A 15,932-nucleotide genomic window follows, 5' to 3' on the forward strand; every position below is an offset into this window, starting at 1 on the left:
CTAGGGAAAACAAATGAACCACTATGACTTAGTAATTCTAATGAATAAATATTTTAGATGTAGGTGATAACGTTTTAGCCAGCCAGGACACATACATTAGAAAGAAAAGACTACATTTGCCTACATGAATTCATAAATATGAAAATTTGAGCTTTGTAAATTTCCCTTCAAAGCATGTATCCATTGTCTTGAAGATGATAAGATACTTATTACTCAGGCGGTCAAGGCCGATGACGGTGAAAGATTGTTCTTACCTTCAGTCCGGTGCCTAGCACAATTACATCAAATTCTGCCATCCTAAGGGGAGTCTACTTTGGCTTCCAGGTGGTGCTTACGCATGTGTAGGATATAAGTGTGTGTATACACTTGTCCCCTTCTTCATGAACATGGTAGCTTATTATATTAGCCCTTAAGACACACTTAATCCTCCCAGTCCCAACTCACATAGAGAAGCCCTTAGTAATACCATGCGATGCACTGTGGTGATAGCCTGCCTCTTCCACAAAAGTCTTTAAGTAAACTTTAAGTAAACGTTTGGCTTTATTTCCCCAAATAAGAGATCGCCGAGGAAGTGGTATGCCAGTACGGGTGTTTAGTATCCAATGGTGTGTTATAGTCTATTAAATAGCAGGCTATAGCAGGCTATTTAATTGGTCTAATTTATTGACCAATTTATTGGCAGGCAATTTGCGCGAATTTGCGTGTGTGTGACTACATTTCCCAGAAGGCATAGGGCTCTTTCACTCGTTGAGTCATAGAACGCGCCGAAATCTAACTTTGAAGATCTGACTCTCTTTTTACAGAGTAATGAATTTTTATAACATTTTCATCAGTAATTATACAGTTGCGTTAATTTGTTGAGTTGTTATTCGTTGCGGACAGGCAATATCTTTTTGCTCACTTTAGGTTTCCTCTTCCTAATAATAATAAGAAACACTTATCTGGATCTGTTCTAAATTAAACCATGACGGTACCAGTAAGTTACATTTTATTATTGTACTTTTACTTACAGTAGGCATGGGTCTGTGCAACGATTTACGCTAAGTTGATTTAATTTGCATGGATATTTACCTTTGCCTAATTAGCTAGCCGCCAGGGCTATTCCGTAGCATGTAATTCTCTACTGAAATGCGGAACAGTACATTTTGGGGGGCACTTCTACAGAAGGGGTCGTTAGAATTATGTGTAGATATGGCAAATGTTCAGCTACATTACAATACAACTTTAGAAACGAAATAGTATTACAGCTACAGTGTGTAACCTCATTTTATACCAAAGATTTGGGAAGAGGTTATAGTATGTATAACCTTTTCTACGTGTTCTAGAGACTAATAATAATTAGTCTGATTACTTTGATTATTGACTAATAATCAAAACCTTTTGTAGTCGTTGCTTAGTTTTGCACCATCTATATTTGGTGCAGAAACACAAAGTAAAGGTAGATGTGGTTTCTCTAAGGTCCTGATGTATACTTGAAATGCAGGTTCTGCTACATTTAGTTTTCAGGTGCGGATGGCAGGGACCAGCACTCGCGCATCCACACGCGTAGCACGCCCGGCTTCCTGGAGCGTCTTAGCGAGACGACAGGGGGGATGTTGGTGGGAGTAGCGTTGTTTTTCCTCTCCTTCTACGTGCTCTTCACCAACGAGGTTAGATGTCCCGTTTTTGTTTGTTTATAAAGAGAAACCTACATCTCTTCACTGGTGTCCAAGTGACAGTGTGTGCTGGTGATTTTCTCTTCCATTTCTGTGACATGGTCCTCTGTATGTGGGTGAAGTTTTACAAATACACCCTTTATTACTCCTTCTTAATGTAGGGCAGGGCAATACATACATCTTCCTCTCTAGACGAGGGTCTATCTCAGATCGTCTCCCTACATCCAGACACTTACGTGGATTCCAAGAATAACAACCGCCTCATCCACCTGTCTGCTCCCCTGCGCACATCCCAGGTATGACGGCCTCAGAGGAGCACGATGGTGCCTGCTTTGGAATAGAAAAAGTGTTCCAGACTATATCGATGGCTAAATAATAAAGAGAACTCTCTCTCTTTCTGTTTTCAGCCTTTATATGATCCAAACTACAAAGTAGCAGTTCAGGCTGTGAAGCTGAAGAGAAGTGTGGAGATGTACCAGTGGGTGGAATATCAGGACACCCGGTAGGTTATCACTGGCTTCAGCATTATCCCTGTACAATTACCCAATTCAAATCTCTGGACTTCTCTACTTCTGCAGACTTGTGGATTTGACGTGCACGGTCCTGAGAAAGTCTGCAAGGCAGATGGGCTGTTTAATTTTGACATTCACCTGTGGCACATGAGGGGTGCGGGGGTGATGACTGCTTTTTGTGAACTTCTAGTGTGTCCACATAGGATGCAGACTTGAGCAGATTTTGATGATGGATTTTTATTTAATTTTAATTAGCATATGTGGCATATGGGATGATGGTTGTGTTGGCCTGTAACTGTTTTAAATTGTTGAGAACTTCTGATCTTGACCCACTGGCTATGACACATTAACTTCTTCTGTAACCTACATTAGGATAAATCACATACCCCTGGAGGGTAAGACTCTGAACAATGGGATTAGATCATAAAACCCTCTGCCTCTGAGTGTGTGGTGTTTATCAAATGCACAATAACATAAACCACACCAACAGTGTTAGATGTAATAATCTTGCTTCCGGTATCATATATTGATGTTGAAGTTAACCATGGAAACGAGTCAAACTCAAGTCCCTTTGCACTTTATATACACTTGCAGTTAAGCAGCCTCGCAGATTTGGCATGATGACATTAGCCACTTCGGTAAACATCACTGAACCTACTCTCAAAGTTCATGAGACCAGAGTCCCTAGACCATAGTCCAGAGATTTAGATTTGGCGATTGTCTTCTTCAGTGCCATCTCTCTCTAGTGACATCATGCTTCACGTTTGCTTTCCATCAACAGGGAATACAAAGAGGGAGATGAAACCAAAACAGAGACTACGTATACGTACAGTGAGTTCTTCTTTAGCACAGACACCTTGCAGTCCTAAGGGAACTGAGGGGTTGATATGAAGCGAAGCTGTTGTTTTTAAATCAATTCGGATCTGGTTTCCATGCTGTCTTTGTGTTAGATACGGAGTGGAAATCGGAGGTTGTCAACAGCAGACATTTTGATAAAGAGATCGGCCACATGAATCCCAGGTGTAGTATTTATTCCAATGGCACTGCACACACATACATGCATATGCACACATACAGACACAGCACAACCACATTTCATAGAACAAGGCGCTAGCAACACCAAGATCCTGGGAGCACATGTACTGTCATTTTGTGAAATATATGTCGCTCTGGATAAGAGTGTCTGCTAAGTGCTTAAATTGAAATGTTTGATGTGTTTGACAGTGCAATGGCAGTGGAGAGTGTAACAGTAGTGGCCCCTGAGGTCTGGCTTGGACAGTTTTTCCTCTCCAAAGGTTTTTACGTTACATTTACAGCATTTGCCCCTATTGCCTTTGGCCAAATACACTATATCATTACAATTATTAAACCATCTAGGAGCAAGTATAAAGTGCTTTACTGTTATTTTCAGAATGGCACTGTAATGCATTGCATTCTCTTTCTAGGACTGATTGATCAGATCAATAATTTCCAGACTCTGAGTCTAGGAGGACTTCCTTTTACAGACCCCTTTCTGACTGTGTATGAAAATTATTTCTACCACACTGGCAACCCACGGAGACCAGAGGTCAATACACACACACACACACACACACACACACACTCTCTTGCCTGATGGCACTCAAAACACACACACACAGCTCTAGACACACCACAAATGATTCTCATACACTGCTGATGCTTGCTGTAACTAAAGTCCTGGCGGTTTATTTATGTCTGTGTGTCTATGAGTGCAGGTTGGAGACGTGCGTGTACGTTTCTCCTATGCTGGACTCAGTGGTGAAGGTTACTCTCCTGGGCCAGCTCAGACAGTGAGTACCGTTAGTCTTTCAAGTCTGCAGTGTCATGACCGACAGCGTTTAGTCTCATTGATACTGAGGTACTGAGTTAATTGTCACCCAGTTATGATTTGGAATCAATTGTCAATGATTCTGGCTTGTCACCCAAAATAATTATATATGACCCCATTGATTGACTAAGTGTATGTCTACATTTTTATAAGCCTGTTTGCATTTAAAATGTCCTATGTAAATGCATTCAAAATGGTCTAATCTTAATACTGAAAAAGGAGATGTATTGATGTGAAATGTCTATTGATGATGTGTGCACTAATAGTAAATTGCCTTATTTTATTGATACAAGGTGTTTATCTGACTGTGTATAGGAGGTGTCAATATTGATCGGCGCTGTCTAGTTTAATAGCTGCCATGTGTCAGATTGTGTTTGTGCTTGTGTAGGTGAGTGTGGTGGCCATGCAGAAGGGGGATAACCTGGTGCCTTTTAGGACCCAGTCAGGGGGCATGCTGGAGATCCTCTACCTGGAAGAGCTCACTGCTGAGGTAAGGGTGTATATCTGGAAGCGCTCACTGCTAAAGTAGAGAGGCGTATTTGGATTGTTGTCTGTTTGCTACTATACATGCTGCGTTAAAATCCAGTACCAGTGTATCATTAGCTAGAACAGTGACTCTGACACTCTATACTTTCCCTGCACTAAAACGTGAACCTTATTTAAGTTGATAAAGGTCATTATCGTTTTTACTAACATCTGCCTGACATAGCCATTGCTACCCCTACTTATAATTAAATACCCTCTACCCAAACCTGTTTTTAAAACCAGTCCTTCTAAAGACATGCACGCTCAGTTCTTTGCCTACCCTTTTATGTGCTTTGTTCATTTGGAATATAATTTACAGGCAGGTAGGACAGCCTCCTTGTAGGGAAGGATTCTGATTGGTTAATGCAGCTGGACATCTGGAATTTCTACTTGCTGTTTACAGAGCCCAGGACAGTCACAGAGACATTTTTCTTGCCTTAGAACATCTATGTTAATGATGACCATAAGAATGGAAAATTTGTTTTATGAAGTGTTCTTAAAAAAATCACTTACAGAAGCTTTAATTGACTGATGAGTTTAGTCAGGTGTTTTGGGAATGAACTGAGTTGTGTATGGAGAATATGGCTCTGTTCTGAGAATAATGAAGTGCAGGGCAGCCTCTGGACTGGGAAACACTTATCTAGACTGACTTAGTTACAGTGTGTTGCTCATGGTTTTTATATGTGTTCATGTTATGAGCTCTGAGCATTTGTGTGTGTGTGTGTTTGTGTGTAGGAGGTGTTTGCAAGAGAACATCAGCTCAATAATATGAAAACGTGGGCTCTGAGACTGGCTGGCTGGCTCCTCATGTTTCTTGGCATCAGTCTGACCACACGCATCGTGTATACTCTCGGTAAAATACATATACATACACACACACACAGAGTCTGGTCTTAATAATGACCCTATGCACTGTGTCTGTGTATTTTTGTATATTACAATAGCAAATGTTTCGATGCAATTTTGACTCTATATTTCATACAGGTAAATATGAATATGTAACAGTACAATGCAAAAGGTACATTTATTATTGTAATATACAAAAATCTCCAGAGATTATTGGCTATTTAAGCAAGTTGCATGTTGTGTGTGTGGTGTAATGATGTGTATGTAAAGCACTTGTTTGGCATGTTGTGTGTGTGTGTGTGTGTGTAATATGGTTGTCTGGTGTGTGCATGTTTGTCTCCTGCAGTGGACTGGGTCCCTGTCCTGAGAGATCTGGTCTCTGTGGGTCTGAAGCTCTTCGCTCTCTGCTTGTCCTGCTGTCTCTCGCTCCTTACCATTGCTGTCGGCTGGCTCTTCTACCGCCCCCTGCTGGCAGGGCTGATAGGGGCACTCGCGCTTCTCCCCATCATAATTGCCCGGTTAGGAGCACTTTCGAAGAAACAAAAGTGACTCTTAAAGAGCAGGGCAGTGGTTTCATAAATTCAGATTTGTCCAAATTAAACAAAGTCCAACTGTGGCCACTGTCCTTTCTGATTCTCTTACTGGACATTCTGGCCTTTTGGTGAAGGCTATCTAGCTAACCAACAGATCTGCCTTTGTGATTCACCACTGCATAAGCACACTTAACGTTGCGTCATGATCTCAGCACTGTGCTGCATGGTGTGATTTAATCTCACACACACACACACACAGACAGTATATATATAAAATCAAGTTGCCACTGTTGAGCCCCTGAGCAAGGCCCTTAACTCTGTTGCTGAAGTTGTATTCAGTCATAATTGTAAGTCACTTTGGATAAAAATGTCAGCTAATTGCCATAATTGTAAATTGTAATTGTTTATTCCAGCATGAGCTATTTCATATCCTCTGACACCTCACCTAGACAGATAGATTTACTGTTTAAAAAATGCATGTGTATGTAGACATGCAGCTGGTACTAAACATTAAATGCTGTAAATTTGAAGTGTGAAAGCCTACAACAGTCTATAACTTGTTTTTTTTTTTTTTTTAATCCTGGACATATCCACAGCTGAGGGTATGCATTTATGCATCCTGTACTGTAAAACGACAGACAACTTGCATTTAAAGTGGTTCAAGGGCACTCCTTGTGGAGATGTTAATCTGGTGTTTAATGTCAAGTAAGCTCAGATCCTGTGAACAGTGCTGCTAACTTCAGAAAGAGCTCAGAAAACACCCGTTTAGTGAAACTTATATTCATTTTGTGAAATCAGTCATTCAGGAAAAAGTGCCTCAGAATCATCTGCAAAAGTAATTAGAATACAATAGTGTGAATGACAGACCACCATGCAACGCCTGTCCAAAGAACAACTGTGGGGGGGGGAAATCAGTGGTATATAGGCATTTATAGCAAGTGTGCATCAGACCGTAGCATCCGTTGTGTGGGTGGGGTGGGGTGGGGAAGACTCATTCTTAGCAAAAAAGAGGCAGCTGTTATTTGTGCTTGAGGATGTTTTGAGAGTTTGCTTGCTGCTGTAGTTTCACTTTGAATTAGAGTGTGTGTCTTTCTTTTATCAGCTGCCAAGCATAACCAACAACAGCTATTTAAGGTTCAGACATCTTTATTTCCAGTGTGACAAGTGAACCTCCTGCAGATTTAATGTGTGTATTTCTGTCATAATACAAGATCTGAGTGGTTCACTACTCCTTGTGGTCTTGGGAATGTAAAACATGATTCTCAGCAGTGCTTTTGATTTTTTTAAAAATAAATAAAAGCCAAAGCTTTTCTTACTGTTACATATCAGACATTTTTTATACTATCCCTATAGAACCCAGACTGATACCCCTTAAACGCAGTTGAAAGAGGAACTCCATACAAAACACAAGCTTAATAAAAAGTTTTTGTTTAATACACAAAGATACCAAATTAGGTTTCTGTTTGTTTTGAAAGAAAAAAAAAAAAGATTCAAGTCTTGTCCAAGTGTATGCATTCCAGAAAAAAACACAAACCATGCGTCTTTCCTGTATTGCACATTGGTCCTGATCATCTTTTTCATCTTCATTGCATATTTGTAATCCGAAATAACTGCATGGGCTTTTGGTCACAGTGGATGACAATGCACTGATATACACAGCTTAGAAGACAAGTGTCAACTGATAGAGAGACCCCTCTTACCACTGGCTTGGTATGACTTAATATGGCAAAATCAATCATGTGTAAAAGGTACAATAAATCAGCGTCGCTCCTTATCCGCATCTTTAAATACTGACAAAAAAACTAATTTGGACTGCTTTAGTTTAAAAGGTGTAAAATAAAAAGCGGTTCACGGGTGAGCACAGTCATTCCAGGCAGGCTGAGGAAAGGGTGGGGCCTGGATATGGCTCCACCCACCCCCTCAGAATGAGCAGAGTCCTGTCCATTTACAGTATGAGGCATTTAGTGCCTTTCTTGCCCTTTCTGGCCTGCAGCGCAGCCCTGGTGGCCATTTCAAATACATCCCTCACGCCATCCTTTGTCTTGGCAGAGCACTCCATGTATCCGAAGGCATAGATTCGGTTGGCCATATCTCTGCCTTCCTCTGGCTTGACTGGCTCCTGTAGACAGAAGGTGCAAAATGTTTATTTTATTTTTTATTTTTCAATCTAAACTGCTGGGTTACTACTGGCTTGTAGGAAATTGTCCATGCTAACTGATGTACACCAGAGCCTAGTTGTGCTTTCGTGTTTCATACCGCCAAATCTATCTGCTGAGTTTATACATACTGATTTTAGATCTGCCTTGTTTGTTTTTAGCTTTAGCAGTGTCATGGGTTCAGCTGTCCCCTGCTTTCTTCAACCTGCTGAGCTGGTTAGCTATGGCTAACAGGGCCCCAGGTGAAGGCCTGGGGCTTTGTACCTGCTTCATCTTGGCCAGCTCACGGCGGGTGTGGTCGTCGTTACGCAGGTCCTTTTTGTTGCCCACCAGGATGATGGGAACGTTGGGGCAGAAGTGCTTCACCTCTGGAGTCCATTTCTCTGGAATGTTCTCTGCACAGTTTCGACAAGAAACCACTAGGTCATTTCATGAAGCACAATTTCTCAGTTATCACCGATCGGGATAGGACAGTTTGGTCGAAATGCTAATGTAGCTGACATTGAATAAATAATGCCAACAGTCAGCTTCCCTTTATTGGCAGTTTTGACAGGACTGCATTTACATTTACAGCATTTAGGACTGCCTCTTAATGGCAAAGCCAATTGGTTTTCTTTTGAGAAGCTTTTTTCTTTCCATAGGTCATCTGGCTTGCCAAGAAACAATGCTTCATTAAACATCCTGTTAATGTCCCCCCAGCAAGCCCTTACTGTGCCCTTACCCAGTCCATTTACAAAGCACATGATGTCTGGAGCAGGGGCTGCTCTGGTGTGTTTCCAGTGCACACACACTCACCAAGACTGTCTGGGCTATCGATAGAGAAGCACATCAGGATGACATCCGTATCTGGGTAGGAGAGCGGCCGGAGCCGATCGTAGTCCTCCTGACCGGCTGTGTCCCACAGGGCGAGCTCAACCTGCCAACAACGTGCAGCTGAGTCAAGCCCAGTGTAGCAAATGCTCCAGATGTTGTTTCAAAATGTTTTAAAAGCCTTTCTGAGAAATCTAGGGATCTGTCTATTGTCACTGTCTTGACTGCACATATTGATTGCACACAACTGTAAATACAGCTGGGGCCCTAAAAGGAAAAACAAAAACAAAACAAAAAAAACCCACATCGCAAAGTTTGAATCAGCCCGTGGTTTCATGCTGTTTGCCCCCCTTCACTGTGTTTCCAAGGTATATTACGAGCAGTCAATTTCTTTAGCTGTTACACGACGTCAAGCAGCGTCTAAAGCCAACTTCCGTAGCGTTAGCTAACTTATCCTACATGTCCCTTCTTTTGACTTCAGGCGGCAACCTTTGACTAGGATGCCACGGAGATGAATTTGTCACTTACTTGTTTGCTGTCAACCTCGATGTCAGCTACGTAGTTTTCAAACACTGTGGGCACGTAGACCTCGGGAAACTGGTCCTTACTGAAGACGATTAGAAGACACGTCTTTCCACACGCTCCGTCGCCAACTATGACCAGTTTTTTACGGATTGCTGCCATTTCTAATTTGACAGGAGGACACCCGCGTTAGAAACTTGAGAGAAACGTGTGCATTACAGGATAACTAGCAAAACAAGGTTCAAAAGCAAAGTTAATTTCCCGTATAATGCTCAGTCTTACCGAACTATAAACATGAAGGTAGTAGTAGCTAGTTATGTCTAAAATTAGTTACAAAAAAAATAAAAAAGTCAAGGCGTGGCTAGATTTAATAGACACAAACAAGGACTGAGCGCACTGAATGTATTTGATAGTCATGAACATACTAGCTAGCTAGCTAACCCTAGCTAACACAGCTAATTATGGACGTAATAACTGGGTTGCAATCAAGTCGTTATTTTACAACTTCGCTGTATGATGTCTTAGAAAACGCTCGATGTTACAGCTTACCAATCTAGAGATCGCTAGCCATCTTAGCTGGTTTACCGATTTATATCGGAGCCGTAGCTAGTTAGCCAACTAGATTTGTGTACTATCTGTCAATAACTAACGTTAACTAGCGTTACCTTAGACAACCATCCAGTTAACTAGCGCGCTGACAAGCTAACAACAGTAGCTAGCCATGCTAACGCTAACATCCACTATTACTAACTAGCTTAGCTAACTAGCTGGCTAGTAATGCAGCATGTAGGCGGCGCTTATTAGGATAAGTATAGCGGGCTAACGTTGACTCAAGCAAGAACACACCCGGCAGCCGTTCAGCAAGACGAAGATGAATTCTAATACCCAGCCAACAAGCACGAAAGCTACCCTAGCTAACCAGCTACGCAAAGAAAACAGGACGCTAGCACTTACATAGCATTAGCTATCAGCTTCATAAGCGGAAGTCTGATTGTTTCAACAGAATGGCCTGTTTGTCACGAACAAAACTCGCGGACGTGCTATTCCTATTAGCTACAGTATAGTGAAAAGCACAAAGACTATCACGGAATAGTAGATAACCGTTTACAGGAATCGGTTTTTACCTTGGGTTTCGGCTTAGCGAGTTTTCCGGTCTCCCACCCAAGCGTCAACCACAGCGGCACTACCAGCCCGCTCCGCTATGGCACTGTGAAGCTACGACAAAATGGCGGCTACTTAGACAACATGCCAAAATAAGAGTGGAACACGAGAGCACATTTTCGTTTCGTTTATTCCCACAGCTTGCAAACAATAATGGTAAACACAGACTTATTTATAAATTCCAAGGGCAGTGTATTAAAAACACTAAAATGTTACACACCAGTTAAATCAATACAATTTTTACAGCGTGAAAGTTTTATTTAGTGTTTCCCTTTTCAGTGCAGTCCTCAACTGCCTGCTGTTTGAGGTCACTGGTGGCACACACCATCCTCTGTTTTATCTTCTTGTTGGAGCTGATTATAAGGAGTGGACTGAGCGCTGCATAACATGATGAAAAGAACACCCTCATATCAGCCACCACGGCTGGGACCTGCGCTACAGTCAGCATGTAGAGCCAGATCACATTATCAATACCGAAAAACACTGCGTACAAAACTACCAGCATGACCACAGTCTTGGCTGCGCGCATCTCCATGGAGCTTCCCCGTGAGCGGCGGATGCCTCTCACCTGCTTGCTGTGTTTGTGCAGGAGGACGAGTATGTAGCCGCTGGAGCCCAGCATCAGACCCACGAAGGTGAAGTCTCGGCCCGACACAGCCGCGCCATTAATCACATAGGACAGGCCGTTGTGGAAGTCGACGTGACAGAAGCCCAGGTTGAGGGTGAACGCGGGCACGGTGCCGTTACGCGGGGCGACGGAGCACAGCGGCGCCGCGATGCAAACGAGCATGTTCAGTAGCCACAGAGCCACGAAGGTGGGCGCGACCCGCTGCGGCAGACTAACCTTCAGCCTGAGCAGGAACGGCCTGGCCGCGGGGGCTGTGGCTACGGCCTGGAACACGCTCAGCATACACGTGAGGCAGACGGAGAGGGCGCGGCTGATGCGGTAGGCATAAATCAGCAGCTTGCAGCCGGGGTCGTCCAGCAGGTGGCGCAGGCCGAAGACGGTCATAGTCTGCGGCACGCCGCGGGTCAGGAGCAGCACCAGGTTGGCGAAAGCCAGGTGCGCCAGGATTCTGTCCACGGGCTGCAGACGAGATTCTGCACACGCAATGTGACAGTAGGCCATCAGCACCAACAGGTTCCCCAGGACACCCAGCCCGGTCTGTAAGAGGAAGGAGACTCCTTTGATGGTGATGCAAAGATCCATGGAGACTGGCCTGTGTGCCATATTGCAAGACAGAGACAGTCAGCAAAGCTGAGGCTAAGAAACTATACAATATTTTACACATTTATTTATTTAACCTTATTGTGTGATAAATAAGATACTTTAAATCAAATGTTTTAATTATAATGCAACATATGTCATGGAATGCAAATATTAGTATTTTTTATTTTATCTGAGAAATATACCAAATGAAAGGTAAGAGACAAGCAAATTGATTCATTTATTGAAACATTTGGTTACCTGTGACTCCTTATTACAATGGCCCCCTTGCATTTGTAGTATGAATTGCAAGTATAAGCCAAACGTATCTGAATTTATATTGTCTGCTGTGTCACTGAGGGCTTAAGAGAGTTCCATTCCAAAAACAACAACAACATCAACAACAACCACAAAAGAAGATTCAAAGTAACCAATGAAACCATGAGGGTAGACACACCTGCTCACCAATTAATCCTTTCCATGAAAACAACAATGCAACTAGGGCTGCATCTAGGGCTGCTCATTGTCTACTAATAAAAATAGTACAGGTATACAGGAACCTAAAACTGCCTGTAAAGGATGGTTGTTTTTAACAGATCACAGGAACCAAGTACAGTCATCAGAAGTCTTTGTTTAAAATGAAATATGATCTCTAAATGCACTGTGCTGCATTTGATGTTTTTGTCTCTTTCTCTTATTTTACACTCTCATTATTTTAATACATTTTTCCTTTGAGCTTTAGAGAAGAAAAACCTATGAAATTATTCATCTCTAATGACCCAAGCCAATTTTTCAAAAGTTAGTTTTCAAACTAACTTTTGTAAATTTAGCCTCACATTTTTTTCAATAATCCGCAGTGCGAATCGTTTACTTTGAACAGCATACTTGAGTGTGTGCTGTCAGGCTAGTGAGAGGCCCCACTGGCCTGCTTCTCATCATCCTGCTGATTTCCCTCAGGTGTTTTTCAAAACTTAAAGGAAAACAGATCATTACTTGGGCGAGTCTGTACATGCCTGCTTTTGACTCTGGAGAGCCCAAGCGTTATAATTTCAGTGTTTTAAACACATCATAAATGTCCTCTGCTTCTCCCTCGGGTCCCCAAGCCACAAGAGTAAGAAGGAGTGTACACACAAGCACTCTGTGGATTACTAACACATTATTTGACTTTCATTTAGCTTTTATATAAGGATGCACAAAATGAGACTATAAACAATCTTTTTAAGCTATAAACACAATGTTGTTGCCGCTCTGAGCCTGCCTGACCCTGAACTGAGAAAGCCATTGCCATAAAGCAAGAATGGCAGCATGAAATCACCTGTCCCCAGGGACTCATTAGCCAAACAGACACGAGAAACATTATGGTATATATGCAGTAATTAGATCATCAGTGATGGGTATTATTGATATTCTAAAAGTGCTGTAAACATGCATTGGGAAAATTTTCTCATTTTCTCTAGAGGATTGGATAAAAACAAAAAATTAACAATTTCATTTTTCAGATTAAATTACTGATGGGAAGGGTATATATTTGTATAAAAGTCTAAGATTTAAATGGCAAAACACATGCACATAAATATACTATAATTTACTTTAATGCACTGAAGGTTTTTTCCCCAGTTTTTCCATTCGGGGGCGCTGTAACACTGCTGCTGAACTGGGCTTCTGGTAACGTGGACATGCATGCTTACTGTGGTGATCATGGGTGGTTGGGCACACATTTATTCCTGCACTTACCAGAGCCAGCATGCAAGGCTGTACCAGATTTGAGAGCAACTGATGCTCAAATGAATTTGTCACTAAAAAAAAAGGTTATTTAAAACATTTTGTGAATCAACTTTCAATTCACAGGATGAAATGATTGACTCTGAAATGGAATCTACCCTATATAGCATATAGCTCACAGCAAGTTCACTAATGTTTGGATTCTAATGTCAGTGATAGAAATAATTGCCAGCCTTCCATTGTAGTTGAGTGGTAGATGAAATTAATGTGGTAGTTCACACAGTGATATCCTGTGTATTGCAGATTGGTCAGTATATCATTCAAGTGATCAGAAGCAGGCGGAAGCTTGCACTGCTTGGTGATAGACTCCCTGTTCTCTCACAAAAAGGTGTTTGAGTTGGGTGGAGGATTGCACAGTGTCAGGACACAGGGTAATGGATGTCGGGTGGCTCTTCTTCATGGCGAAGACTTTGGGAAAGTTCCATGATTGAGCAGACACATGTACTTATTTGTCTCAAGGCTATTTTGTGTAGTTGAAGCGACTGTGACCTTCTATCCTGTGTGTCTCAGCTGTGTTTCTAGACCATGGGTTTTTTTCCTTCGTGGTGGTGGTAGTGCCATGCAACCATGATCTCCACCTTCCTGTGGGTGGTGCGCCAAGAGGGGCCGCCTCTTACCCACCAATGCCATTGTCCTGAACCTGGCCTTGGCCAACAGGCTGGTGGTGTCCTGGAAGCCCTCGCCACCTTGCAGGTCAACAACATCTTCAATGACAGCGACCGCAAAGGTGTGATCCTACAGGCTGTCCCGCTCGCTCTCCCGCTGGGTGCCATTTATGCTGAGTGCACACCATTGTCTCAGCATCAATCCTGCTAAACCACTGGCTGGGTTCTGCTCACCCAGTACCTGTTCGCCTGGCGCTTGTGGCTGATCTTCCTGGCACTGTGGGTGACAAACACCTCCACATGCTTGCTTTCTGTCATTTTCCTGGTGGTCATGAAGAACAACCCAACATGCAGTACTGCCTGGTCCCTTTTCCATCCCCGAGCTCCAGAGACAGCAGTGCCGTGGCGCGGATGTCCAGGGATGTGGTCCCATGTCTTGCACGATCCAGGCAAGCTTCATCGTCCTTGTCTTCTTCGGTCATTCAGGGGGCTTCAGACAGACGGCACGCAGCTGATGCCATGTTGTCACTATTACCGTTCTGCATGCTTCTGCATGGGGTGGACAGTGGGCTGTGGGTGTACACACTGACGGTCAGACAGACTGTCCTGTACGTCTCAGCTGTCCATGGCGCTGGTCTCAGGCCCAGGATCTACTGCTTGTACCATTAGCCCCATCATCATCATCATCATCATCATCATCATCATCATCATCGCCATCCAGAAAGAAAGTGAACAAACGGTTGCTGTGGCTTGGAACAGAAGTGCACAATGGCCCCTGGTACAACAGCCTGACAACGGTCTGACACACAGCCTCACTGTCAGTAAGCACCACTGGGGAATGGATAGACATGCTGGTAAAACCAAATGTGCTGTATCAGATCAAAACAAGTTGCACATTTAATGTACCTAAACCACTGAAACACTGTATGGACTTTTATTATGTGACTAAAATGATGGAACATAGCATTTTAAAGTTAAGAAAAGCCCTCCGATATATTTGTCACAGTACAGGGTGCAAAGACTTTATGTTCAGCAGTGGGGCATCCTGAACATAATGCCACTGATCAACAAGCTATTGATTTCAGTTACCTTCTGGGCATTTTCAGAGGGTTGCTGTGAAAGTTCTTGTTCGCTGTGCATGTAAATTACACATGGCCTTTTCATTCGTTTGTTGCATTGGGGTTCACTCACCCTTTCTAAATGGAAACTAATGACAAGCACACCATTGTGCAGCATACTTTCCTCACTTGACAACTCTCATATGCACATTTCACTTTGTACATATAAAATACTAGATGACCTCAGTAAACACACCCAGTAATAGTCCCTTCTTTGATATGTGTTTATTTATTGTAATTTCTGCTCCTAGGTTTTGGACTGGATGACAAACGAGTTTCAGTTCCCCTCTCTCCTGTGGTGGCTTAAATGGTGATTAACAGTTTGCAGAGGGAGTGTGAAATGTATCATAGATAAATAATGGAAGCGGTTAATTGCCTCTGGAGAGAACAGGCCCTGGAGCCCAGTGGGAGAAAGACTCCTCTCCCCTGGATAGTGAGAATAATAAGAACATCAGTCATCATGGCTTTTAAATGAACTTAAAGCTGCCGTGAGGATATGAAAACTTTGTTGCAGATTAAAGGTGCCTACAAGCACTTTGTCAAATGCAATCTGGCATCGGTCGTCATGTTTCCTCGCTGGGGTTTTTAAGAAACAGTAATCTTCATTGAACTGTGTTGAGGTGATTTGGGGTTAGTGCTTGTGTTTGTGCT

The 15,932-nt window shown here is 42.7% G+C and overlaps 3 protein-coding genes and 1 pseudogene across 7 annotated transcripts; 2 read left to right on the forward strand and 2 right to left on the reverse strand.

Annotated features, from left to right (window-relative positions):
- The first annotated feature begins 741 nt into the window (after positions 1-741).
- On the forward strand, positions 742-6,901 carry LOC113582793 (transmembrane protein 43). Of its 4 annotated transcripts, XM_027018761.2 has the most exons (13): positions 742-804; positions 907-976; positions 1,500-1,649; positions 1,817-1,951; positions 2,063-2,157; positions 2,949-2,998; positions 3,118-3,187; positions 3,392-3,462; positions 3,613-3,734; positions 3,904-3,978; positions 4,405-4,506; positions 5,277-5,394; positions 5,734-6,226. In XM_027018761.2, the coding sequence occupies exons 2-13, from the start codon at positions 965-967 to the stop codon at positions 5,934-5,936; spliced, it is 1,203 nt and encodes a 400-aa protein (XP_026874562.2). In that variant the 5' UTR covers positions 742-804; positions 907-964; the 3' UTR covers positions 5,937-6,226. The 4 variants fall into 4 exon arrangements, with proteins under 4 accessions (XP_026874562.2, XP_026874563.2, XP_026874561.2 ...); XM_027018762.2 differs by lacking the exon at positions 5,734-6,226 and adding an exon at positions 6,517-6,901 and having other exon boundaries at positions 756-976; XM_027018760.2 differs by having other exon boundaries at positions 756-976.
- A 147-nt stretch (positions 6,902-7,048) lies between these two features.
- LOC113582797 (transforming protein RhoA-like) lies at positions 7,049-10,620 on the reverse strand. Its single transcript, XM_027018767.2, has 5 exons — positions 10,533-10,620; positions 9,415-9,572; positions 8,872-8,992; positions 8,341-8,471; positions 7,049-8,039 (listed from the first exon to the last, which is right to left on the reverse strand). Exons 2-5 carry the CDS (start codon positions 9,568-9,570, stop codon positions 7,866-7,868), a joined length of 582 nt encoding a protein of 193 aa, XP_026874568.1. The 5' UTR covers positions 9,571-9,572; positions 10,533-10,620; the 3' UTR covers positions 7,049-7,865.
- A 176-nt stretch (positions 10,621-10,796) lies between these two features.
- LOC113582794 (olfactory receptor class A-like protein 1) lies at positions 10,797-12,327 on the reverse strand. 2 transcript variants are annotated; one of them, XM_027018763.2, is made up of 2 exons: positions 11,061-12,327; positions 10,797-10,947 (listed from the first exon to the last, which is right to left on the reverse strand). In XM_027018763.2, exons 1-2 carry the CDS (start codon positions 11,798-11,800, stop codon positions 10,878-10,880), a joined length of 810 nt encoding a protein of 269 aa, XP_026874564.1. In that variant the 5' UTR covers positions 11,801-12,327; the 3' UTR covers positions 10,797-10,877. The 2 variants fall into 2 exon arrangements, with proteins under 2 accessions (XP_026874564.1, XP_026874565.2); XM_027018764.2 differs by having other exon boundaries at positions 10,841-10,947; positions 11,138-12,327.
- Positions 12,328-13,981: 1,654 nt separating this feature from the next.
- Positions 13,982-14,832, forward strand: LOC113582810 (annotated as a pseudogene).
- The last annotated feature ends 1,100 nt before the right edge of the window (positions 14,833-15,932 follow it).

The sequence above is a fragment of the Electrophorus electricus genome, chromosome 20 (assembly GCF_013358815.1).
Source record: "Electrophorus electricus isolate fEleEle1 chromosome 20, fEleEle1.pri, whole genome shotgun sequence".
Taxonomy (NCBI): Eukaryota; Metazoa; Chordata; class Actinopteri; order Gymnotiformes; family Gymnotidae; genus Electrophorus; species Electrophorus electricus.